Genomic DNA, 27,747 nt, shown 5'->3' on the forward strand with positions numbered 1-27,747 from the left:
ATAAACATTTTTTAAGAACTAAGGAGGGAAAAAGAGAAGATTTCTGCTCCCACTCCACTTATACATTTTCCTCTTGAATTGACTTTTAAGATCCAGCTCTTCTTTTTGCCTTAAAATCTGCATTTTGAAAGGAAGCAGGTGTTTACTGAGTACTGTCTCTGAACAGCCCAAAGTCAGTTTATATCTCTAGTTGAAAGCATTCTCACCAAAACAGTATTCTTAGAATTATTAGACCTAAATATACCACTGAAATTAAAATTGCCACCCAAGCATCCTCCTGTGCCATCAAGCTTAGACTCATCATGCCTACAAGAGTTTAACTCTAAACAATTGGAGATGCACTGCCTCTCCTCACGCCACCAGTTCTGACCTGCGTACCCAAGGGTGGGCCTAGAACTAAAAACATGCTCTTAGTATTGTCATTGATGCCCATGAAGCCTCCCATCCAAACCAAGGATTTGGAGCATTGTGCTTACACCCTTTACTCAGATGCTCTGACCGTGTAACACAACTGATCACTATTGCTAAACTGCAGATGCCAGCAAATCACTCCCTTTTAAGTGGCTCAAAGAAGCTTCAAGTAGTATGAGAACCACCTGCCCCATACCCCAGGAAAGGGCATAGAGGTAGGCAAAACACACCCGTTGACATATCTAGAGTGCTACAAGAAGGAAAAATTTTCAGGACCTAGGGATGTTGGTTAGTGTGACCCTGTGCTATCAAGGATTACACTGGTGACAGCCAGCTGTGTGTTATGCCAACACACTGAAATAGAAAACAGCTTCTCTCCTGTTGCCCCCACAAAGGGCCAAACAGCTGCCCAGAGAAACCAAATGGCATGGTCACTGGTGGGTATAAATATATGTCCCACACCTACTTCCTTTCAGCTGCCCCAGGGCACTATGCCAATCTATCCACAACAGGTGACCATTAATCCACCTATTGCAAACCAGCTTGTGCCAAAATCCCAGCCTGCCCCTGGGGAGAGTCCTTTCCCCAGGCACCAACCATATAAAATGCTAGAACAGTAAATTTGAGGTAGTTTTCTTCAAAACATAATTAGGATTGAAAAATGAATCTCGTACTTGCCCATTTTGCATAAATACATGGTAAGTTAGCAATTGATGTTCAAATAGCTTAATTGAGTTGGGGGGGGGGGGGAAAGGTCATTTAATTGGCCTATTGAAATGTTAACAGAAACAGATATGGCATGGAATAGACTTTAATGGTTGTAGTGTGGCACTAATGTCTGCATTCACTTGCAAAATTGTTAATTAGGGCACTTTGGTAGTTCATTTGCTTTTGTATTGATGTGCTTAGTCCAACAAGGAAAATCAGTTTTGTATTTACATGGGATAGTGGACCCTTAACATATGTGTTCAGTACTAATAACTAGGAAAATTAGTAGTAATTCAGAATTGTTTTACAAATTGATTCTTCTAGTTACTAACAAGTTTACAGTTGTTCCTGTCATTTTCTCGCCTTCAGTTTCTTTGATATACAAGATTCAGTTCATACTGGTAGTTTAAAATATTTGAATACATTGCAGCCTTTTCACTAGTGTGAATTAAATAAGTTTCAAACCAGATTATGCTCACTGAACTTTTCAGGAATTTGAAAACTAGACCTTCATGCAAAACCAGGTCCTCCATTTAAAAAAAGAGACTCAGGTCATTGTTTGCAATGTCTCCTATGAAGTGTAATCTCTCTAATTATGTCTAACAAAACTACTTTAAATTACACTGGCTGGCATACAATAAACAGTGACAGAAAAAGGAAAAATAATTCTTTGTGAGAAGGAAGTACATAATGTCTCTCCTACCAAAAAATGCTTTAAAATATTGGTGTTCTTTTTTTTTAATGGAAAAATTGCACAGATTATACACTTGATTATTTTCAAGATTATAATGTTAGAGATATGAATAATTATACTATTGCAAAATAGAATGACTGAATGCAAAGCTATGTACTTGAATGACTGTAAAAAAAAAAAAAGGGCTCATTATGTTTTGTGGTCAAACATAATGATACATTTTACTATGGATTTTGTTTATGAAAGCAAGTGATAAGAAAAAAACAACTGGAAAGTAGATTTCTGTGAGCAATGATTCCTTGTGCTACTACTACAGAAATATAGTATGAAAAGAGATCGTGCATCAATAACAATTCAGATCTTAACATTTCCTAAATGGAAAAGATTTTATGATCATTGCATGTTTTGTTTTGGTAATAATTTAACATTGTATTATTGTCCTATAGACAGAATCGTATATTCTTTCATAACATCAGCTTAGGCATTTTAACATAGTCTGCAGTGATGTGTTTCTTTTAAATTTTAGAGGTTCTTGCAGCATTGACACCAACTTCATTTACTTGTATGTATTTGTGAAAGTGCTTATGTGGAGATCACAAATATGCACACAGCAGCTATCTAGTTGTGCAAGTTTAATCAGAGTCCCAGAATGTTTCATTGTGACTGTATGCAAATGTATTTACATAGGAATAGGTCTTGGGTTCTTTAAAAAAAAAAAAGGCAACAAAGTTGAAAACTGAGGCCAACAAATAAATGAAAGTTTCTCTAAATCCATTGGATAATAGAGGCAGTGTTAAGGCTAACCACAGTGTTGAACTAAACAGAGGGATTACTCCTGGGTTTTGCATCAGTTGTTTTCTGCCGGGTGGCCTCACTTGTCAAAAAAAAAGAAAAAAAAGTTTAACGGGAGAACATTCACATGGCACATTGAGAAAAGAAGTATGCTTAATTCCATCAAAGCTCAGAAATCAGTCATTAATTTATTCTAACCTCCAATTGTTGGTCATTTGTGAAACATCTGGCCTTTAAGTCATAGGAACCTAAACATAAGTACAATGTGAGATCTTCTGAAGATGTAAGTTTGGTATAATGGGGGATACTGTTAGCGTGTGTATATGTGTATGTGTGCATGTATGTGTATATATTACATATGTTTTGAAAGGCAGTTAATTTCTGAGACTTTGAAAACATTAGAATGAATCTTTCAGTTAATTTGCTGTAGAAATTAGATTATTGTTCATTTGCATCTCAGAAAAAGTTCTGCCATTAAAAAAGTCTCTGTCTTCATGGTGGTTTAGCAGTTAGATATTTAGCAATCTTGTGGCTTGCTAGTCAGAAATAGTTTCTAATGAAGTTGAAATTTAAGATAGAAAATGTATAAAGCCTTTCAGGAAAGGCATACCCTATTTTCCATATGGCTAAGTAATTGTTATGATATTTGTTTTAAAGCTGGACTTAGACACTCCTGACTGCCCTCTAATTTGATATGGCTGGTCCAGACGAATCTTATTCAAGAAACTTTGGTAGGAGAATGCAGTGAAGGAGATAAATAATTTGCAGCCATAAGCACATTGCAAAGTATAGGAAATAATTCAGTCATCTTTACTGTTGAGACTATAACTCTCTCCAGTTTATTTGAATCTCTTATGGGTTTGAGCCTGGTTGGATAGTGACAGTGTCTGCAATAGATTTAAATGTGGGTGAAATCCTGAATCTGACAGACTCTCACATTTTTTTTATCTCAAGTAATGGTTGTTACTGACTTTGAAAAGTTTTTTTCCCCAGTGCCCATTTAAGTAGTATACTTTATCATATATAATAACATTAACATTACAAAATACCTTTTGATAGAGCCAACTGCATTGAATGCGTACTTAAAGAGAAATTAGAATTCAGCATGACAAACCAAAAATGGCTCTGTCAGTCCTCACCCTAAATGTAATTTTGGCATTTCAGAGCTTTCACAGTCACAAGAAACTTAACTGCTTATATTGGTTTTTTTAAAGGTTGCATCCACTCTGTTAGGACATTTGTTTTCCTGGTAAGAAGAGCTTGATGCAACTATAATGCTATTAGATAAACATACTGATGCTATCCAAATATATAACAAGGCAAATGAATTCTTAAGGTTTTGCATAAAATGAAGTCTGCCCCTTAATATTAGATAATCCTTTCTATATTGCTAAGTAAATATATCTTTAGTCCACATTCCTAAATAAAATTAGCTGCATCAATATATAGATCATTTTACGTCCTTTCAAGGTGAGGTTTGTTCTAACAGGGTAGGAGGATATATGCAGTTGTGAAAATTATCACTTGATAGAAACTGCATTAAAAATACAAACAGCATATCAGGTGTTACGTATTATATTTGGATCATTATTTGCTTGTTGCTCATGTAGTGTGGCCATCATTTTATAATGTAAATTTAAAGTGGGTATAAAATGTATAGTGTTGCATAGCATAGTATAGAAAGTCTGTGTGTACATGTGTAAGAATAGGAATGTGGGGGCCATATGCTGAAGTCATGTTTCAACTTTGTTTAACCCATCATTTCAGAAGCACTGATGTCAAAAGTACTGTTAGGATAGTGGAGATGAGAGAAAAATCACTTTAAACAGCTTGTGAAATGTAATGTTTGAAATGGTTCTTTGAGAATGTGCAGATTATGGCTTGCATAGTGACTCTTTCCAGCTTTCTGGGAAATGAGCTGTTGACATTCTTTTGGGTCATCATCCAAGATAGGAGGGCAACCACAAGGATTTAGCAGATAAATTCATCTAAAAAGACCTTTATCCATTTCATTGCAACTTGGAAACGTTCATGTTGAATAGCAGCATTAATGTAGCCCTTTTAGCCCTTCAAAGTGAGCCTTATGTTTAAAAAAAATCAAATGACCAGAGTAATAAGTTCTTTAGGTCTTCTAAGAGGTAATTCATTATTTACATAATTCTGGAGCATAAACCAATCTTTTCTTCAAGAGTCCCTGAAATAGAATTGGGATGTTATATAGTGAAAGGCTTGCTTTTAAATTATAATCATCTGAACCTGTCTCAAATTCATTCCTAGTTTATTGTAAACAGTGGAATTTAGATTAATTCCTTTTCAAGAAAAATAGCAACATATTTAAGAAGCATTTAAAAAAACAGCTCCTTTTTTTTAAAACTCAACAATTCAGGTGCTTGCCTGGAATGGGTATTGACATAAAGGCAATCGTTATACATTAGTATAGGTTATTATTAAATACGTAGGAAAAAAAACTTTTTGACTTGAACTAGAATGATACTATATAGGCTGAATGTGCAGGAAAGGTTCCCACAATGCACTGAGAAAGCCTAGGCTAACAAACACCCTGCTGCGTTGAAAACCCCCAAAAAAGACAAAAGCACAATGAAATAGAAAGCTTACCACCGGTAGCTTTCAAAACGACAAACTAGGCAAACTATACATCTCCACCACTCCAATTTTGTCAGAATGCTAATGAGCTTGCTCTGATCTTTACTCGGCTTCCCGTGTTTTCTACATCTTCAAGGACCACATGGCGCTAGCAAAATAAAGACAACTAAATGAGAATTTCGAATGCTTTTTGTGTTAGGACCTGGTGCCTTTCAGTTGACGCACTCGTTGAATATTCTCAACTTAAAAGAGTACAACAGGGGGTTGGGTATGAACTTTTTAGCAGGGGGAAATTTGTACAAAAGTAAATTAGTGTGAGGAGGAAAATATGAGAAAAATTTCTGATTAATTTCCACTCTATAATATCAATGACACCTTCAGCCCTTCTCATACTCTTCTAACAAGAGATGCTGATAAAAGATGAATGATTCTGTGTTGTTCACAGTGAATGTTTAGTGGTTTTTTAATAGCAGCATTCTACATAAAAGGCACCAGGAAGTACTCTGCATTAGCAGTTGAGATCACTAGTTAATAGGATGATGTCTTTTAGCTTTTGTCACAAGATTATTAGAAAGGATGGGTTTCTGTTCTCATCATGGCATAGTTTGGAGTGCTTGTTGAGTACAAGTGCTAAAATACAGGTTTCTTAGTATTATTTCACATGTAAAGTAAAAGCCTTTTAATACAACACCTTTTACGGTTTTTACCAGGTGATTGTGTCACCGATCTCTTATCTGTCCCCTTTAGCTATATTAATCACTTGAAGTGTTCTGTTTTCCAATGGGTGCTTGATGATGTGTGTATGTATAGATTCATTATCAAAAATAAATCCCCCAAAATGTCCTGCAACTTCACAGACCTGAATACAAAGCTTAATTTTCCAGTTTGCATTATAGAGGCTTATTAATCTATCATACAAATTTGTAATTGCAAAAAAGCATACTATCTAAAACAGCTTAGACTTTGAAATATAATTTAAAATCTCAACAAGTCTGATGTATCTGTAGCCACTAGTGTTAGTGGTAAAACAGAATAATTTTGAGGGCTCAGATTTACTTCCGAGTAAGACTCAATAACAATTCTGTTACCAACCTATGGGAAGGGTACAGTGGTAAATCTTTGCAAGTTCAGATGGCGGGATGTACTGCATGCTGTTTGTATGTATGCATGTGTATTTATTCAAACTGTACTTCTTTGGACTTGATCAGTAATCCTGTGCTTAAAATACATATATTGGGCCTAACTCCTAATGACTAGTTTATTATTCTTCCATGAGTAGGCATATTGGTTTCTTATGGAAACCCTGAAGAATGATAACAAAAATATGGTCTCTGTATAAAAATTAAAAAATGGAAGAGATCAGTAGAGTTTAATTTCAAATGCAGAAATATTCATGCATCTATGTAACACATTTTGATTAGTTGATAGCAACATGTGATCATTCAGTATTTTATTATCTTACTCGAAAAATAAACAAGTAATGCACTGTGACTACAGCATCCAGTTAATGTGGTACCAATCGATAGCATTATTTTTACTTTCCTCAGCATAATTAACATTAGGTGAATTGAAAACTGACTAAATAATAAGATTGCAAAGAGATAGCCAGTTATATTATGGGAAATTTGGATGTGTACATAAGCCATGGCAACCAAAACAGCAGCATGGCGATGGCAATTGCTCCAAAAAATGGAAAATCAGAAAAATATTTTTCAAGAAAAAGGACAAGCCTTGTTATCTGCTACTATGAAATAACAGAAAAGAAACCTTCCCAGAAATTAAGACAATACAAAGCATACATATATGATGCCATTGGTTGAGTTGTTACGGTAAAGCTTTCTCAGCGTCTTCATTATAAATGTCTCTGGTTTTATACATAGCCATAACAGATCAACCTGTGGTAAGGAGACTATAATGACACTACAAGCCAGTAGTAAATTGTGAGAGGAAGAATGATGAAGGGTTTTAAGTGAAACAATGTATCGGTTAGGTTCTATGTAAGAACAGTCCACAAAAATTTGCATCAGTCGATTTTTACTCTTTGGAAACCAACATTATATTATTAAGGTTTATCTTCAAAATGCGTTATAATTATTACCAAATCCTCTAATAAATAGAGTAATAGAAAAATAGGTATAGAACTGGAAGTCTGTAATCAAAAACCCTGTTCAAAAGGCTTTTCCCTGTCTAAACTGTCCTAGCCATGTGTTTGTCCAGTGGGCATGAAAGAACTTCCAGTAATAAAAGATTCCACAATCTCTCAGAGTAACCTGTTCCAGCGCTCAGCTACCCTCGTAGTTAGGAAGTTCTTCCTCACTTTCAACCTAAAGATCCCCTGTTGAATTTTAAGGCTGTTAATTTTTTACCTGTCCCCTCTGGACACATGCAATGATCTGTCAGCCTCCCCCTTACAACCATCCTTTTCGTAATTGAAGACTGCTACCAAATCCCCTTCAGTCTTATCTTCTCCATAGTAAATAATCCTATTTTTTTTCCAGACTTTCCTTTTATGTAGATCATGTTTTCTAGATAGCTTATTACTTTTGTTGCTCTTCTTTGGATTTTTTCCAGTTTGTCCATGTCTTTTCTGAAGTATGGGCCCCAAAACCCAGGCAAGGTATGCCAGGTAAGCTAAATAGAGTGGAAGAATCACTTCCTGTGAATTGCATGCAACACTCCTATTAACGCAGGAGTTAATACACTCCAGTTGACTTCTTTTTTTGCATCAATAGGACACTGTTGACTCATAATCACCTAGTTGTGTTTTTTCACCTGCAAGACAGCATCATCTCTTTGGAGCATCGTGCTGAACTCAGGTCTTTCCCTTCAAAAATGCATTTTGTACACAATGTGCCCCCTACACGCACACATACCACCTCCTTCTCAGCATCAGGAAAAAATGTTATGAAGAATATAAAGCAAAAATTGGTAAACATCAGGGTAGCGTGACCCATACTAAACCGCAAGAGTGATTTGTGAGGCCATTCAGGCTACCCCTCCTACCAATGCAGCATCACATCCAGACATCCATTTGTTAAATGAAAAAGCAAGTAGGATAAAAACTCTGGCATGAGAAGCAGTGGCCAGCAGAAGAAAACTTAGAAACATTCAGAGGAAAGTGCCTGATGTTACTTCTCAATCTGAAAGCACAAAAGCTCAACACCCAGCCTTTTCTTCCAGCAAATGGTTCCTGGGCCCAGCATACATCAGACAGTTTTTTCTGGAGAACTCTCAGGCATAGATCACTGTGTTACAGCAGCAAAAAAAGTTTCACATATTTTACAGATGACTGATAGATTTCAATTTGTGGGCTGTGGATACATTTTGCTGCATTATGAACAGGGGGCTGAGGTACTTTTTTCCTCAGCCCATAGCTTCTCCTAAATTCCAAAAGATCTCAGAAACCAAAGTAGATGTCAAGAGCTTCTGTAATCATTATCCTGGACTGGGAACCTTGGCCATGGCACTAAGAATTCAGGTCCAAAGCTATTTACACCTGTGCAAGAGCTACTGAGCTCATTCATTTAGTATTCTAAAGGCAAAAAGCATCAAACTGCTGAGGGATTTTCAGTTGAACTCTTACCTCCTGAACACGTCTACACAATATGCTATGTCGCTGTAGCAATGAGCTATGGCGATGTAGCGTCAGCAGGCACGAACTGTGATGCCATCGCTACTGTGTGGTAGGGTCAGAAACAACCCATGCAGTGCTGGGACTGTGCAGTACTGGTGGTTACTGCACAGTCATTTAGTACTTGCTAGAGCAAGTACTAGATCAAGTAGTACTAAATGATTGCACAGCAGCAACTGAGCAGTTGGGCGCACATGTAGATGCACCCCCTCTGATCTGAATTTAGAAAGCATAAACCATGTCTCTTCCTGGTCTTGGTAAGCAGTTCCATCCTAAGTCTATCATATAGTTCTTAATCAGCTCTGTAAATGGTTATTCAAGACCATTTATTCAGTTGCTACTGGCTTTCTACCAAGGTAATATTCTGATAGTCATTACATCAGTTTGTAGAGTGAAGAAAATGAATGCCCTTTCATGCGCTGTGTCTATTTACTATCTTTCATACCGATATCTATACACTGGGTAGTTCCCAGTTTCAAACCCAAGGTAACTCTCAGCTGAAGTGTTTTCTCCTCTTGCCCCAATTCCTATGAGATCTGGCATTCTTTGAGTTCAGGGGCATCCAACATATGGCCCATGGAACAATTTCCTCCAGGGAAGGCCAGGAAATTTAGGAACAAGGCCTGCCCCAGAACCAGGGGCTAAGGGGCCCCACCGGGCATGGCCATTGATGGCAAGGGGGCAATTGTGGGCTGTGCCAACACAGCCTGCTTGGCTTTCCACTGTTTGCCTAAGGCTACATTCCCCACTGCCTCCATCGCTGGTCTTTTCAGCTCTGAGATAGAGACAGTACTCCATAAAATAATTCCATCTGGCAGATTCTTGGTAGTCATGTCCTACCTTTGCTAGACTTCTTTGTGTGTGTAAACATTGGTGTCTTTTTGGAAGCTGCTTGAAATGTGGCAAGAGCGCTGTCGATAAGGAAACCTGTTCTTAACTTTCATTCAGTATTTTCCCATAATGTTCAGACAGGGGAAGCCATGAGCAGAACTTCATTCCCTCATCTGAGAACTGATGCTTTTAATAGAGTTCATCCAAATTGTTTATCTGGTAGTTTCTCAGTGAGTTCAGGTATTTTGGAGTAACCAGTGAGGTTATTTTGTGAGAGGCCAGAGATGTTTCTCTGGTGTAGGCTGAGCACCACAATTCCAAGGTACTGCTTATGGAGTCAGTGACAGAACACCTGATTCACTACACATTTCCAGTTACTAAGTTTTAAGGGAGAAGGCATCATCTTCCCCCCCCCCCCCCTTTATTTTGAAACTCAAAATGTCATAACATTATTTTAAGCACGGTGATGATGTGATGCCTCCAGCTGCAGCCCTGGACTGTCCTCTATTGGTAACTAAGGATTTTGTTTTGAAAGCTTGCTCTTTGATGTCCAGTTTCCCATTGGAAATGTCATGTGCATAACCTTTTTGTCTATTTACCATAATAAAATAATAAAATCAAATAAACTATTTAATGGTTCAGAAACACTGTATCTTGTGCCTGGTGTTCACAGTGTCTAGTGGTAGTAGCAGATGTCTCCTGTCTGAACTTTGTCTTTACATGCAGCATAGCTGCATCCAGCCTTATTGCTGCACTAATTATCTCAGATTCTTTTGGCATTTTTTGCTTTTCTGGTAATCCACACAAAAACCCTCTTACAATAAGAAAGTAGTTCACAGTACATGGACTTGTATATGGCCAATATTTTCAAAAGTGAATTGTGATAGCAGGGGTTCTCAGATTTTGAGAACCCAACTTGGGGCACTATGAAGGAGCCTCTTTTTCAGCAAATCAGCAAATTAGAATGCCTCAGCTAAAGCTACCCAAAATTGAGGAATCCAAACTCACTAGTCACTTTTGCAAAATCTTGACCAGAATTCTCAGTATGACTTGACACACCTCAAATTGGAGCTGCCATAATTATTTCTTGCAAATAATATTTATTGTGAATGTAACCCTTCCTACTAAGGCATTTGTTATATTCAAGAATGTACCTACTGATATAGATTAACACTATTCAATTGGTTTGTTCAGAAACTGTTTCCTTTGGGTCCATTGTAAGTGCATTGTTGGAGTCAATGGAAAGATTTCCACTGGTTTCATTTGGGATTGGATTGGGTCTTTTGACTGCTTTCTGCATGTGATGTCTTGAGTCGTTACCTGAGACTTATGGTATTGTTTCTATTCCCTGACTGATCCATAAAACCGTGAGAATGATCATATTAGATCAAGATTTAATTGTCATATTAGTTCCAAAATATCCTTTCCCACAGTGACCAGTACCAGCTGATTCAAAAGAGCAGAAGAAAATCTGCATCTATGATTTGGCAGTAATAGTATAACCTAGCCTTAGGGAAAGTTCCCACATACCTTCTAATAGTTGGGTTTGTTCTAAAGCATGAGGAGTTAGGTTCCTTCTCAATGTCTTGGATGGAGGAGTGGTTTTGAGTTTGTTTTATTTTAATATTTACATTTACAACACTCCATACAGGTATTTGATTTCTGTTCAGCCTTTTTGAGCTCTTAGCATCACTGATAGCTTGTGGCAATGAGCTCTACAGGTAATGAGAAGTGTTTAGGAAATTTTTTTTTTCTTTATTTTTAATCAGTTTATATTTGCCACCCTTCAATTTCTTTGAGTTTTCCCATGACCATGTTCTGGGAGACGTGGTAAATAAAGTTCCTGCTCTATCTTTTCTCTGGCATTCATTATTTTATATGTACATCTTCTCTGCGGTAAAAAATTCCAGTTTCTTTCATATGAGCATTTTGACATTTTGCTAATCTTGATTGGATGAATAAAACATTTGTTTGCATGGGCAAATAGTGCATTTTTACAGATTTTCAAAAGAAGTTCAGGCCAAAATTTGTGGAAATTTAGGAATGCACCAACAATTTTGTGATTGCCAGATTGTCATTGGAACAGTCACAAAAAACAAATAGCATGTCCTCTCATATAGACCTTGGCCAGTTTTTTCATTACTCACCCATCTCTAGTTCACATGCGCTGGCATTCTCCTTCTGGCCTCTTCACCCAAGTGTGTTGAGTGAAGAAAGCTTCATCTATTCTATTTTAAAACTGTGTGTAAACATCAGCAAATGAGTGAAGAATGGGCTGTGACTTAAGTAGGTTCTTTTTCATATTGTTCTGTTGAAGTAAATGGGTAGACATGTGGAATTTTCTGTTTAACCATTATACCATGGTGCACAGAATATGCAGTGCAAATAAAACTTAAAAACAATTGCTGCTTAAGGCAGCATACAAAGTGATTTCCGTAAGCCTGTTATTTCTTGCCAGACTGAATGTGTTGCTTTTGGATGCTGGTAGAAACCTTTTAATAGATATCTTCTGTGGGTTGTAATTCATTTTTGCACAACAGCTAAATACATGTAGATTTAACAATTTTTTAAAAAAACATTATTTTCATCTATTTACTTGTCTTGACAGATTTATGATGGCATAAAGTGTAGAGGAGTTACTGTGTTCATCCATTTATATAGTAAACTAGTCTTGTTGCTACATGTTGCTGCTTTTTCTCTCTTTTAAGTGGCATTCATAACATTTTGTAGCACTTCTTTCACTGGTTTCTTAGAAATGTACAGTCATACTAGGTTAATCCATTCTCAGTTTATCTAACTGTCTAGCTGCCCAAAAGGCTTAAATGATAATGAGCCTCATGGTACATGGAAGTGCTGCTGGATGATCAGGGGTTGGGGGTTGTTTTGGGGTTTTTTAGCAGAAAAAAAATGAATGATGCTTTTAGAGTGATTCAAAATAACCATTTATCAGAGTACTAGTCATTAAAATGTTTAACAAGGAATCAACATATGACTTAGACTACAGGCCTCTTAATAAATCCTATAGTGTTTAATATAAGTGATACTGTATAAAGCAGTGTCAAAGATGTGCAACATCAAAATATAAGTTATTCATTTATGCTGTCTTCAAAAATTTGTAACATAAAAATGGGCTTCTAATTAAAAAATCCGGCAAATGAAAAAAGTGCGAGTCAGCATTTAATAACAGTCATGAAAATAATTATTTGGTGCATGGGATTAACCAAAAGACATGAGCCAATTTATGGTAGAACTGGTGTCATTAAATAAACTCTTAATGTGTTGGACAGTCACTGAACGCTTTGCTACAGCCATTTTTGATTCTGGTATGAGGGATATTACAGTGCAGGGCCTAAACCTAAAAGTCAATGGGATTGGCCTGTATGTATCTGTTGATAGAATTTAAGGTCTTGGAGTATTTCATTGTTGGTATTGGGATCATTCCAAATCATTGAGGAGGGATCTGGTAGATGTCAAGTGAAGAGAAGAATAGAACATGCATCCTTCGGCACTCAAGCCAGACAATGAATTAGAAAATGGCAATGCGAGAGTTGATTTGAGAAAATTCCCCAGGTTTCCTAGGGAAAAACAAAGCAGGAATTTATTGTTTAAAAAAGGAAATTAATGAAGGAGTCATTGCTAAAAATTCTCACTACAAAATATTGAGTAATATTGTATTAAAACATTGCCTTGGCTTTTTATATTTACTTTAAAAGAGTGATGAACCATACTCTTTCATCTTCATTTTTATTGTTGCATCTTTCAATTACTCTGCATTTTGAATGAATGTGGTATTTGCAGACCTAAAGAGTCTTATTTTAAGATTTTATTTTCAGAAGTCACTGTTGTGGCTATAGGATAAAAAGGTATAACCGTAATTATGCGTTAAAGAGAATAAATACATTATGCTAGAGAGTTAACCAGGTGAGGTTAAACAAGATAAGATGAATTCTGGCCTTTTTAGAATACTGACAGTCTTCATTTTAAGCTACAATGTAAAGTGCTTTATCCTGAGATTAGGTATTGTGGCAGAAGCTAAAACTGCCTTTTTCCCCTAACCGTGCCAGAATACAACCTCCTTTTCTTTTTGCACTAACAAGACTGCTTTACCACCGCAGCCCACTCTAAGTAATTAAATCAATCCTTTGTACTTACCGTATTCTCCTCTAGTGACGGTACTAGATCTGATTATATGCTTCATGCATATTCAAAGTATGGCACTGACAGCTCTTTAATGAGCTCTTACTTAATCAGTACGAACAATGTTCATCTTGTTCTTTTTTTCCTCATACATTAGAGCTAGGAACAGTTGGGGAAAAAAATGAAACATCCAGCATTCATTTGAAAAATATATTGTACTTTGAAAAGTGTCTAAGCTGGGGAAGTTGCATTCTGCCCTTTAAAAGTCTGATGGACAAATTGGATTACTAGTATTGGATTAAATAACAAATGGTTAGAGGAGAAATGAGAAAAGCTCGCTGTGATCACAGGCTTTAATATTTTTTGTTACTTATAAAGCTGAAGGGGTCTTTAACCAGTTATTAAAGTCAGGATTAATTTGTAATGGTCCAAGTTACTAGCTTTAAAAGGTTTTTTTTTTTCATTAAAAAAATCTAAAACAATGGTGTAATGCATGTATTATAGAAAAAAAACATTTTATGTTTAAGATCTGTGGGCTATTTATAGATTTTCATCATCTTGTACTGGCTCAGATAAGAGGTTTGCACACACATTATCGATTTGTTCTCAAACATGTTTTTTGCTTCATTTAAATAATCTGTATTGTTTCTCCAGAGAGGAACATAGATATTTTCTCATTCTGAATTTTCAAACATTTGTAGCAAATTATTTAAATACTCATTTTACACTTTATAAACGGGAATAAGCAGCCGTAGCAGTTCAGTTGAGCAGTTTTACTAAGTGGAAGTGTGAAATGAATTGGGGAGGGGAGGGTGGTAAGGGGGAATCCTATGTTTTTATTTCATTTAGCAATTGCAAGTGTGCTTTTAATTTACAGATATCACTACTCTATCAGCATGCTATTTTTCTTGACTGAAAATGTTTTTTATTCAATCTCCCACTGAAGAAAATAATGCTGAATTTAGTAAATTAGCTAATACTGTGGTGTTTGAAAATATCAATTTTAAAATTGTTTATGTGGCAGTGAGGCTTACTCTATTTGTTGTGAAGTATCTATTTTAGATGTATGTACAAGAATTTAAAAACCCTTGGTCGAAAAAAATCACAATCTATTGCTATTAATATTGCACACATGTGTCATTTCAGTGATCAAAAAGGCCTTCACCAGGGTACAATTGGCCTTTTTCCAAATTGCAAGCTTTTTCTCAGCTTTTTCTTTTTACTCTTTCTTCTTTTGTTGCTGCCCGGGGATTTGTGCCTATCGCAGTCGATATCACATGACTGGTGTCAGGGCATCACATGGTCCAAAGTGAATACAAAAACAGCTACCCCCAAAAGATTAAAAATACTGTAAAACACTAAAGACTTTGTTGACTCACTTGAAAAAAAACAAAAGAAACCCTTTTTTTTTAGCACTTCATGTCAGTATACATGTAAGCATAAAAATATTGAAGGTACACATCTGTTTTTAAGATCCAGATAGATACAACTTTTACTAAGATATGTTTGAATTATGTGCTGCAGTTAACTTTATTTGTAGAAGAAAAACTTCTACGTAGAAGTAGAAAGTCTTAGCATCTTATATTACGTTCTTGCCCTGGAACATTGGTCATGGTAAAACTAAGGGTTAGATTCACAGCTGGTCTAAACCAGTAGAACTACAGTAAAGGGTTTCTGTTACGCACGCGCGCGCGCGCGCGCGTGTGTGTGTGTGTGTGTGTGTGTGTGTGTGTGTGTGTGTGCGTGTGTGTGTGTGTGTGTTGAAAATGGCTTGCAGAACCCAACATAACATAGCAAATGTATAAGGGCACCAATGTAAGGAGAGCAAATGTAAGGGCACCATTTGTTCAGAGATCCCAGAGTATTCTATAAGCAACCACTAAATGTTGAATTTAGTATAATTAATCAATAGAGTATTGTTCTAGCCAGATAGCTGTTTGTCTTGGTTGAAAAACTTTTTTTCCTATGTGGTTCAGGGGAATGAAATGTTTAGCTTCAGGGCGTAAATTGATCATTTGCATGAATGAGAAACAAATTCCCCTCTCCTCCCCCCCCCACCCCCAATAAATAAATAAAAATAAATTTTAAAAAATTGCAACCTGCTTGGTACATTCCAGAGAGAGGCTGCTTTCCTCTGAAATACTGAGGAATACTGTCTGCTTCCAGAAGCTGGTGCTCCTGACACTTGCACCAATTAAATAATTTCTTTGACCTGCAACTTAGGGCCAAACATTCCTGTCATCTGGACAGCCTTTGGAGGAATGCTGAGCTACTACATAGAACTATAAGTGTTGCAGAACTGTGGCTTTATAGCTTCCTGCAGGAAACCTAGAGGAGGAGGTTTTGAGGAAGGTATCTTTCACAAGGCAAAGTCCTTCCCTTATTGTTTTGCAACAGCAGTTTTGAATTGAAACAAAATTCAAAATGAAACACGGTTCCATCAAAACCTCGAAATGCAAGTCAAAACGGAACAGTGCCGTTTCGCACAGCTCTAGTATATACCCATCAGCAGTGCAGAGACAATGTATTTCATCCTTGACTTGCCCAGTCCTCTCCCTGTCTTTTCTCATTCTTCCTCTATGGACTCCAGAGCCACTGGGCTGCAAGGAGAAGAAACCAGTACCAAGCAGACAGCTGGCTATCCTCTGTGCAGCTAGGGAATATCCACTTGAAAAAGGCAACTCTGTGTGCAGCCTGTACATTAACATGTTATTTGGAAATGTGTGCAAGACGGGTAGCTGTGTTGAACTGGGCATGTTTCCGATGGTAATGTCCAGAATGTAGGAGCTTTCTTTTAAAGTAAAACCCAAAATGTTTTTTCTGTCTTACCAGCTTCTTGAGCCCCTAATGATCCATCACATTAGGTTAATAATATGCCTTCCCCCATTTATAGCAACTTACCTCAGGTTACAAACAGAAGTTGCATCTGTCCCGGGAGAAAATTGTATCCCAGGATGAAGTACAGTCCTTCAGTTATCCATGTCTGTTGTCCTGGGCCAAACCCTAAAGAGGTTCCCAGGATAAGAAGTGTCGCAGGACATCACAAAGTGTGTCTGTACAGTTTTCCCAGGATCGCATCATTGAATCAATGGCAGAAAAGCACTGGTGCATTCAGCTGCTTACTAAACCCTGATTGGGAGGGTGTTGGAGAGGTGGAGGGAACTGGACTTATTTAGTCTAAAGAAGAGAAGACTGAGAGGTGCTTTAATAGCAACCTTCAACTACCTAAAGGGCGGTTCCAAAGAGGTCTAGGCTGTTCTCAGCGGTGGCAGATGACAGAACAAGGAGCAATGGTTTCAAGTCGCAGCAAAGGAAAATCTTTCTAATAAAAAATGTCTCACTAGGAGGGTAATAAAACACTGGAACAGGTTACCCAGAGAGGTGGTGGAATCCCCATCCTTGGAGGTTTTTAAGGCCCAGCTTGACAATGCTCTGGCTGGAATGATGTAGTTGGGAATGATCCTGCTTTGAGCAGGGGGTTGGAGCAGATGACCTCCTGAGGTCCCTTCCAACCCTAATTTTCTATGATTCTATGTGTGTACACACCAATCCCGGGATTTTTCTGGTCCAGGACAAACACAGGCACAACTTGTCCAGAACAAATGCGATGCCTGTTCCTAGCCTCAGAGATTTCAAAACACTTGCAAACATCTAATACTCAGCACCATTACAGGTATAGGCAAGTAGTGTTATCTCTATATTATTATTGCTGCGCAGCTGAGATGCAGAAAGACTTGCCTGAGTTGACAGTAATGTAGTGGCAAACCAAGGGAAAGACCCCAGATTTCCTGACTCAAGCTTCCTTGCTACCAGAGAAAGTTTCTTTCCAAACTCATTTCTACCGTAAGAGATGCATCATGAGTCTTATAGTTCACTTAAGACATCAGATGAAAAATGTCTTTCAGCCCAATTTTGAGAAAGGTGAGAGTTGGCATGTTAGAACAAATGGAGGTTCAAGCTCCATATCAGGATCTTTGAGAACTTCCTGCTAGTTCCTTACTGCAGGTGAAATGAAACTCACTGTGTTGCGGAGGGCTAACACAACCCTAGACACTGCAGAACCTCCTTTAAGGGGCGTGCAAGGGATCTGTTGGCTGACCAGCTAAACAAAGGTGCCTACGCCCTTCCTGTGCATCATGAGAAAGGCCTTTGTGCTGTCTTGAATAGATGGATGCAGAAGGCCATGAAGGAGATGTAGGCAGAGACTGGGACCCCTAGACAGCTGGCTGCCTGTTTGCCTTCTGTAAAGTCAGTGCGTTTCTTTTGACTTTGCTGAGAATAGGATCAGGTCCCCAGTTATGGAACAGTGTTTGTAACAATGGGGAGGCTGTGCAACAGCCCAGCACCTTTGCCATGGATTCTAGGTTATGGTCAGCCCACCAACCACTCTGAATTTCACCTACATAGATCCTGAATACCCAACCTTATGTGGGTGGAGTGGCTTTCACCTGTAATGATATTTTAATTAGTTATTGACCCTGACTGTGACCATGTATCCATCAGCACCATGAGTTTTTCATTGAAACATAACAACAGTTAAGCCTCTTAAAAGGGTTTACGTGGTAGAACACTCTTTGCATATTGTACTTAGTTCTGTAAAACTTACCAGTGTTAAGGAGCAGTAAAATATGTCTGAAGAATATCAGCTTTAAAAGACTGAGTAGTCAGATGATGATAGGCTACCTAGCACTCAAAATCTATTCTTATAATATTACTAACTTTTGAAAAATTACCTTTTAATACCCAATAACAAGAGAGATCTGCTGCTCAAAAAATGGACCCTGACATATGTTGCTCAATTTGTCAATGTCCTATACATGATAATTCTGGTTTTGTTGTAGGAAGGAACACAGAAGAAGAGGAAGCTATGATGCAGGAATGGTTCATGTTGGTTAATAAGAAAAATGCCTTAATAAGACGAATGAACCAGCTTTCTCTTCTGTAAGTATGGATGAACAAACCTGTTGACAAGAGGTTGATTTATCAGTGTGTTACTAAGAATTTAGATGCTTTTTTTTTTTTTTTACTTTCTTTCTATCAGACTTCAAAATGTTCCCTCAAATATCCCAAATAAGCCAGGTTTTCCAAACATAGCAAGTCACTAGTTTTTCTGATATTTTAGGCATGAAAGTATAAAATATTGCAGTGGTATAAGATCAGCAACAGCTGGTGGAGGGGAGATATCAAGTGCAATTTATATGTTCAAAGACAAAAACAACGGTAGAATAAAAGTACAGCACAGAAGTATGCAACTACATTTGAAATGTACTTGGAATATGACCTACAAAGACTAATTTTATGGAGAACATTACATTTAAACTAATAATTGCTCTACAGAATTATAAAATCACTTTACTACTTTAGCAGTGTTGAAAAATGAATCCATGAATTCCAGTGCAGTAATGTTACTTAGAAATCAGTGCAGAGCAAGATTTGGTTAATGGCGACATACTTTAAAAAAAATGGACAGTATTGGGCAGCTATTGGAGACATAAAAGAAGAAACAAACAAACACCACTCATTATTAAACTAGGATTTGTGATGATCCCAGCAATCCTACTTTTCCAGTATTTCTCAGTTACCAGCTGATTTTCTTTCAGTATGCCACCTAGTGTAGATATATGCATAGTTCCTTTATAATACAACAAAATGAGTTGCATGTTCACAAATTTCTTCTCGTGTCTGAACTTGATAGAAGAATCTACCTCAAACTATTAAGCTTTCTAATCCCGTGTCTAATTTTCCATATTTATTAGGTCAGAATGTACCTGGGATATTCCTTTCAGTGTTCATACTATCTGGTTGAATTGTTTGATGCTAGAATTTGTTCTTTAGATAAGAAAGAATGTATCATGCTTTGCACATTCCACAACAGCTGTTCCCAGGCTGAATATATACTAACTATATATAATAGTACAATTGAGTTAAACTGACTTCACTAAAATAGACGTTTTGGAAACTGAAAAAAGCAGCATTACTAAATATTCTACCTGAGGAAGGTTTTAAGTTTGAGTATCATTTGTTTGGAGTAGCTTAAAGTTAAAGAGAAAAGTCAGTTATGAGTCCTAAAATCAATGTAAGTTAAAGGTTCTTTTAAGTGTTTAATGATTTAGTAATTAACATATTGATGAACTTTTGCATCTTGCCTAGGGAAAAAGAACATGACCTAGAGAGGCGGTACGAACTGCTGAACCGGGAGCTGAGAGCAATGCTTGCCATTGAAGGTAAGAAATGTTAACTGTGTGAAACCGCTTAACAGGAAGACCAGCAAGAAGGGCTCAGCTGTGAACTGATTCAGCTCTCACACATTATTCAAAATGATAGTGTACAGACATCTTCCCTCCCATCCCTCAAGTTTTGTATACAGAGAAATTATTCCAAGTGTCGGAGAAAGCAGGTCATAAACACAAGTCTTGTTTAAAAAAATAAAATAAAAAGCAACAAGAGGGGGAAAAGACCAAAAATAAAATAAAAAGCAACAAGAGGGGGAAAAGACCAATATATTTTTAGAATGTTTTATTTGTTATTTTAATACAGTAAAGTAATACTAGCTTTGGTACAGCGGTAGTGTTTTTCATGTCATAGGAAATGAAAATCGTGACCCGTGTACATGAGACTCGTTTTTTTTGCATTTAACTTATTTTTACAACAGTGGTTCACCAGGAAAAAAAAAATCACATCAGTGTTCATGGTAAAATATTATACATGTGTCAAGCAAATATTTCATCACATACAACATCAGGATTAGTACAATCCTTCTGCACATATTTCCTTCATTCTCTGTAGCTCTCTAGAGTCTAGTCACCTTACCTGAATGAAAACTCATGGGAAGATTGACATGGGGGATAAATACAACAATTGAATACCTTCCATAGTGCTTTTAAATGAATGATACAATAATCCAAAGGCTGATTCATAATAAAAATAAATGTTCAGATAGCTTAAACTATTGCTTACCTTATTTTGTTATTTAAATATCTTAAGTGTTTTATAATGCTGCACCGCTTATACTTCTCAGTCCCACATGCTGTCTTATAGTTCAAAGATGTTTGCTTATAAGTTAATCCTTTGGGCTCTGTAAAATGGACCTTTTGTCTAATCAATGCAAATTGATTTTGCTATTCTGTATTGACCTCTTAACCCTTTGACTGTCCATGGTAATTTTCTTTCTTCACCTGATAAGGTACCTGATCCATAATAAATCAATTCTAATTAGTTTGGAGACCTCACTGGAAGCATAAGTTTGTAGGAAAAAGGCAAGGGGTGTCAGGTAGCCTTTTCATAGCTGTGTTACTATACGCTTACGTAACACTAGTTCGCAGTGGACTTGGATAAACTTCGAGTCCAAAATGTGTACACTGCTTTCTGTCTGGAGAGAGCAATTACTTAGATTAGTGCAATTTAATAATTAATGTATTAAAACCAGAAACCTTTTTTAAACAAAAAGGTGCTAAAAAGGACCTTAACATTTTATTCTTTCAGGACTTCATGTCCACTTTGCATGCCTACAATTATACAGAAAATAACGCTCCAGTTTTGATAAAACTGTATTTTTTTTAAGTAGCAAATATGTACCAAACAGTGGGATGCTCAGTTAAACTTTTTGTTTTTAAAAATGATTCAACGTCCAGGATTTAACAAGAAACATAATGCATGTTTTACACTGCATTTTAGAATTCTGACTGTTATTGTGATTAGTATTCCACTGGGAACTTCTGCAGTATTGCTCAGGCACTGAAATATACTTAAAACCAAATTAAAGAAAGAATTGTTCCACTAAAACAATTATTAATATTGTGAGTACATAACAAGAAGTTAAAATGTTATTTTTGAAGCATTGGCTCTGTGCATGAAGGTGCTTAATTGCTGATGTATGTTTGATTTTGAATATTAACTGTAAAAGTGATTGTAGAACAACAGCACAAAACTGACATTTGTGGTAAGGTTGGCTGTAGAAGAGATCAGAAAGTTAAACTGACTAAATGAGGAGCACAGTAGAGTGTGCATCATAGAAGCTACTTAGCCCTTTGTTAATGAGCAGTTGATGCCACGTGAAAGATGCAAAGGGACAGGTCTAACATTGTGTACACTTGTTCCCGATCTGAAATATATGGATACAAAAATAGCAAGGAAGTTTGTTTGTTTGCTTGTTTGTGTAATGTAAGCAACTCAGCAGAAATATTCCGATTCAAACTGGTACTTAAAAAAAAAAGTTGTTGGGAGGTGATAATTACTGTTTTGGTAAATTGCTTTAACTCTTCCACATGTGGCTGTGCTGTTTAAAAATCTATCAACCAATTTACTTAGCTAGTTGATGACAGGAAAAAAGGAGACTTGCAAAAGGTAGCAGCCTGCTGATTGTAGATAAAGGCGATTTATTGGCCATCGGCCTGCCCTGCTAGTCTGAGCAGTGTGTGGGCAGTACTGTAGTTTAGAGGTGCTGACCGTTATAATGTTCAGTGATGTGGAGACAGTGTCCTCTTAGCCAACTGTTAAAATGGATGCATATGCAGTTGAATGGTCTTTTGGAGTGTTAAAGTACTTCCCACAGAACACATGAATGGCCAACAGTGGTTAAAAAAAAAGGAGTACTAGTTCCCATTTAGCAGCAAAGATAAGAAAGGGAGAGTAAAGTGGTACTTTTTTATAGCAGCAATAAAGTATTCCTGTCTTTGCAAGTGAATTTTGCTGCTGCAACTGCTCACTCCTGAGAAAGCTCTGAAATAGTTTTATAGAGTTATAATAGGCTGAAGAAAATGCAACCTACGTGGTCTGTTTCAACACACACATGGAAACACTGCCCCTATTCAAAGCAGTTTGTCCCATGTAAGCAAAGTATGCATTTCAGAGCATGAATTTGACTGCATTTGGAGCTGAGTAGCAGGATGCTTTAGACGTACAAACATACTCCAGTTACCTTTTTTTTTTTGTTCCAGATTTAATGCCTCCTTAGAAAAGATAAGTTCATTTTTGCACACCTTGGGGTAGTGTGTTCATTTTGCCCAAGAAATGGATCTTCTTTAGGATTTTGTACATCTTGATTTATTCTTGGCTTATAGTTTGAAGTGGGTGCTCTTCTAAAAGGATTTATGCATAGGTTCACTATTTTTGTAGTTATGGTTTATATGATAAGCTTTTTATATTTAAAATCAATATGTAATCCTGTGGAGGAGCTTATCCCCTAAAACCCCATTTGTAAATCTATTTTAGCTTTGTTACACAGCACAGCCACAGTATTCCATAGATTGATTAGGTTCAGCAGTAGAATCCTATCAAATGGCCTGCTCTGATGATGATGCAAACTCTTTCAGGATTGCTAGTTGACTGGAACTAAAGATAAGACTTGACTGCAATCCCCCAATGTGCTCTTTACAAAACTAGTGTTAATTTTCATCAAAGTGCTTGGCTTATTTATTATAGTGGCAAGGTTGAAGGTTTTACTAGAAGAACTTTCGACCATTTCTATTAAAGTGTTTCTATTGGAATAGGCTGTCTGTTTTCTCAAAGTAATTATCAGTTTAAGCAACAGGGGAAAAAAAAACAATATGAAGTCCATGAAGATGAATAATTGAAAATGTTTCTATTTCAACCTGAATTTAACAAACTCTGTAATTTTAAACTGCACGTTGCAAGCGGTTGCACGGGGGCTTTGGATTTCAACACTTTTTGCTCATATACAGCCTCAGAGCTTAATCCTATTTTTGTCCAGACTGTAGCTTTTATAACAGTATTATTCTGAAATCTTCAAATTAATCACAGCCTATATTGTAGCTTCCAAAAGCTGTAGTCAGCGTTGGTAACTACACTTGACAGGTGTTATAGGTAATCCTATCTTTAAATGTACAACAGGTAGAAACCAAACTTGCACACAGTTACTTTTTAAATATATTTACACTTGTGTTCTTCCTGAAAGGTGGTCCCAATTTTGGAGGGGGGTGGGGGGGGGGAAGCGGCAGGCATAGGAAGGTCCTGCCAGGTATTTATCTGTATAAAACAAATAGGTTATTCAATAACATACAAAATAATATCCTTCAAATGCTGGGCCAGAAACATGCATTCTACCCTGACAAACTGACATTTAATTGTATTTACTCCTAAGGAGAAAGTAACATATTTCGCTTTTTCTGAGAAGCAGTACAAAAAGATCATTAAGCTAAGTCTGAAGTGAGAATGTGTAGTCATCCTAATGGAGCTTTGTGCAGCAACTTCACAAACTGCGCTGCTATCCACAACAAAAATCAGTTATATTTGAGATATGAATGTCTTGTTATTTGTTACCCAGGGGTGAGAGAGCTGTGTCTATTACATTTATAGGTAGGAATTTAATGGAGGAAATCTAGTTCTTTCAAGGTTTCCATTAAGCATTGTACTAAAAAGATTTTGAATTTTGCCTGGAGAAGCAAGGTGTCATAGAAAATAGCTACTGATGCTCTGAGAAGCCCAGTGTAAAGCCAAGAATGTTTCTAAAAATCTTAAACTTTGCATTAAATTTAAACTAAATTGCTTGATCAAAGGCTTGTAGCAATGGTGCTTTCCAGAGCCATCCTTTTACCTGGATCTTCAGGTGTCAACATTTTAGAGAAATCTAGAGGTCAGTGAGAAGATCACTGGAAGCATAGAAAAGTTAGGCTACAACTTGGGTCAGAATTTGAGGGAATGTGCTGAACCACGTATATTTTTCCCTGTTCTGAATTGAATCCTTAGCATTGCATGAGACACGCTTTTGCTAGGCTCTTTTTAAAGGGAGGTTACACTACATATACTACTACTTTGTTTTTACTTGTAGTAAGTACCGTCTTTCCATGGAGAGACTGTTCTGAGATTCAGAGGGAGACGGCAGAATTTTTAAACAGGGTGAATGAAAGTAGCCTTCCCCAAAATGCATGAGACTAGGAAAGGGCATACATTGACAAAAATAAAAAGGGTGTCTTCTAAATTAGCAACTCAAAAACAGCTTTTTCTGAGCTCCACATTGGGGCTGGTTTCAAAGCGAAGAAAAATTATGAGGTAAGTTGTATTCATGACCAGTAGCTGTGGCTGAGACTCTGTATCCTGTTTGGTATACACCTGGAAAATTAGCTTCCATAAAAATGGAGGGGTAAGAAACAGCCCGTTTAAAAGAAAAGGAAAAAAAAAAAAGTCTTTTTGCCGGCTTCTCTGCGTGAGTGTGAGGGAAAAGAATATGGTGTCACCATATCAAGTTCTTCCCCATTTGTGAAATGCCATCATACAGATTTGCTTCCGTTAAGGGGGCATACACACGTGTCTGTGTGTATTTTCTGTATGTGGAAATACACCTATATTGATTTGTGGATACTTGGGCACAGACAGAAGGCAAGAGACTGATAAAAATGGTTACACATCCCTGGCTTTTTGCTGCTGTTCTAACCTTTATTGCATGATGATGCATCTAATTTTTAATTTGTAAATACAAGACCAAATTCCTTTTAGCACCACTTGCTTTCATAAAGCTTCTGAGCAGTTTGCTGTCTTGAATAAATTTTGCTTTGGAGGGGGGTCAGGGGGATTTGAACCAGCACATTCTTGTGTGGTTTGTGAAGATTCACATGGTAACCATTGGTGTGCATTGTTAGGTTTATCTGAATAAGCACCAGCCATGTGAGTTTTAACATGATTGCCCAGGGCAATGGAGAGAGGAGAGAAATCCAAAAGGATTGCACACTCTCTTTCCTCTGCTTTTTGGAAAGTGCAGAGAGGGGAGGACACTGCTTGAGTCAGTGGCTCTGGATTTTTTTAAGCTGGTGTCCTGTTTCCCTCCTGGTCCTCATTTGTTCTGCTATCTCCCTCATCATCTACTTCTCCTTCTTTTCATTGTTTACCTTCCTAATGAGGGAGGCGGAGTAGACTGGTAGTTGATTGACAGCTACAAGCCCTTCGAGTCTGGCTAGCGAGCAGTTGGCTTGGGCTTCAGGAGTGCTCCCGTGTTAAATTTGCCTTATTTTTATGAAATGCAGTTAGTGCTTTGTTAAAAGAGGGCCAGAGTCATTGCCCTGAAAAGGGAGTCTATACAATCAGAAATGTCCCTTTGGAGTCCTCAGGGAATAAACATGCGCACAGTTAGTGCAGCGGGAGAGGGTCTGCGCACCCTCCGATCTTTTACAACAAAATCATTTCAGAAATCAGGTCCGGAATTGTCATTTAGCAACGAATCCTGGACTCAGTCACTATACAAATGACAAACGGGTTACATTCTGTTATGGGGAGAGGTGCTGTGTAATATGGTCTAGCAAGTGTATTTTTACTTCAAAGAAAAATGCTAATTAACTGATACCTACTTTTAAAGTTGTTGTGAAGCATATGGTGCCCAGTGTGAGATACTTCCAACTGCTTAGATATAGCAAGCAAGAAATTAGCAAAGAATAGGTTATTTGCAGGGAGATGGCATTTCATTCTAGATTAGATTAGTTTCATTCTAGAAAAAAGCGTTCAGTTAATTCCTCCCGTTTCCCAAACGAATCTCCCCACCTATTTGTGGAAAAAAAGCCGGAAGTAATTCTTCAAGCTCTCCAAATTGAGATAAATCAAACAGTAAATGAGAAAAACAGAATACGGATTACTGCTTTTGTTCCTGGTTTGTTTGGGGTTTTTTTTAATCACCATAGGAAAAATAATTCCGGTCTACCCAGGCATAGGTTGGAAGTTCTATGAAATATTTTGAATTTAGGCACCTGGGAATAATATCCCAAAATCTAACACAAACATTTGTAATTCAGGTAGAAACGTCCATTCGTGTTGATGACTTTTGAAAGAACAACAGGAAATCAAAAGGAGATTTTCAGTAATTTGATATTTTGGGTTGACACAAATCCGCAAAAATGTGAAACGATGGCTGATTAAAGTCATATACCCCATTATTGGGTCATACAAAGAAATTACATTCTCTGTGTCTAAGGCCACCGATCTGACACCAGTTTAAGTCATATGCAGAGACTGAGATCAAACAGATTTCAAGGCGTACATTTGTGTGCTTTTTGTTTTGTTTTGTTTCATCGCCCAGATTGGCAAAAGACTGAAGCCCAGAAGAGGCGAGAGCAGCTTTTGCTGGATGAACTCGTTATTCTTGTTAATAAACGTGATGCATTGGTCAGAGATTTGGATGCTCAAGAAAAACAGTAAGTTTGGCATATTCAGGAAAAACAGTAAGTTTGCCATATTGCTGTTTTGTTAATCCTTTAGGGACATGAGCCTTTTCTGCGCATGGGTTTGCTTTGTCTGGATTGTGCAGGCAGTACAAGTTTCAAAAAAAGTTCAGTACACAAACGCAGCAAATGTTCTGTAGTGACCAAGTTTGAAGCACTCAGGTTATCTGTCAAGGACAATCCAATTTAAAGCAAAGGAGGCTCTGGCTAGATCCAGATCCTCAACCCGAATGGTGCTTTCACATCTAGCTCTAAGAAGGGTATCCCAGATTGGAGTTCCTTTGGCAAATTAGCCCTGCCTAGAGACTCCAAGGTGTAAGGTAGTGTCTTGACTACGTCGCCTGAACAGAAAATGGACAGTAATAATTGTGCCTTGTGTTTGTTTCAGGGCTGAGGAAGAAGATGAACATTTGGAAAGGACTCTTGAACAAAACAAAGGCAAGATGGCCAAGAAAGAAGAGAAATGTGTCCTTCAGTGACTGGCCTTCTTGGAGCAGATGCAGTTGCATTTTGCAGTCGAGCCCTTTCTTACATTTTTAAAATACTGACACAAGACTGAAAAGAAAAAACAATGTTTTGAAAAATTTTAAACTTTTTCCATTTGGTTAGGCCAGCTCTATAACTGCATTGTTTTTTGAGTTTGGGGTTGGTTTGTTTTTGTTTTTTGGGGGGGTGGGGGGTGGAGGGGTTTGGTGGGTGGGTGGGTTTCCATTTGAGCAAACTAGCTTTGTACCATGTTTTACTTGTGAGCTTAGTCATATTGTTGAAATTCTGTTCCA

The 27,747-nt window shown here is 37.3% G+C and overlaps 1 protein-coding gene across 15 annotated transcripts in view; it reads left to right on the forward strand.

Moving 5' to 3' along the window:
- EHBP1 (EH domain binding protein 1) overlaps nucleotides 1–27,637 on the forward strand; it is a 364,380-nt gene extending 336,743 nt beyond the window's left edge. For all 15 annotated transcript variants that reach the window (XM_059719703.1, XM_059719709.1, XM_019500781.2 and 12 more), the window contains 4 exons: nucleotides 18,650–18,749; nucleotides 19,959–20,032; nucleotides 26,827–26,941; nucleotides 27,357–27,637. In XM_059719703.1, coding sequence (XP_059575686.1) covers nucleotides 18,650–18,749; nucleotides 19,959–20,032; nucleotides 26,827–26,941; nucleotides 27,357–27,447 — 380 coding nt within the window. In that variant the 3' untranslated portion in view covers nucleotides 27,448–27,637. The remainder of the gene's footprint in view (nucleotides 1–18,649; nucleotides 18,750–19,958; nucleotides 20,033–26,826; nucleotides 26,942–27,356) is intronic.
- Nucleotides 27,638–27,747: the final 110 nt, after the last annotated feature.

The sequence above is a fragment of the Alligator mississippiensis genome, chromosome 1 (genome assembly GCF_030867095.1).
Source record: "Alligator mississippiensis isolate rAllMis1 chromosome 1, rAllMis1, whole genome shotgun sequence".
Taxonomy (NCBI): domain Eukaryota; kingdom Metazoa; phylum Chordata; order Crocodylia; family Alligatoridae; genus Alligator; species Alligator mississippiensis.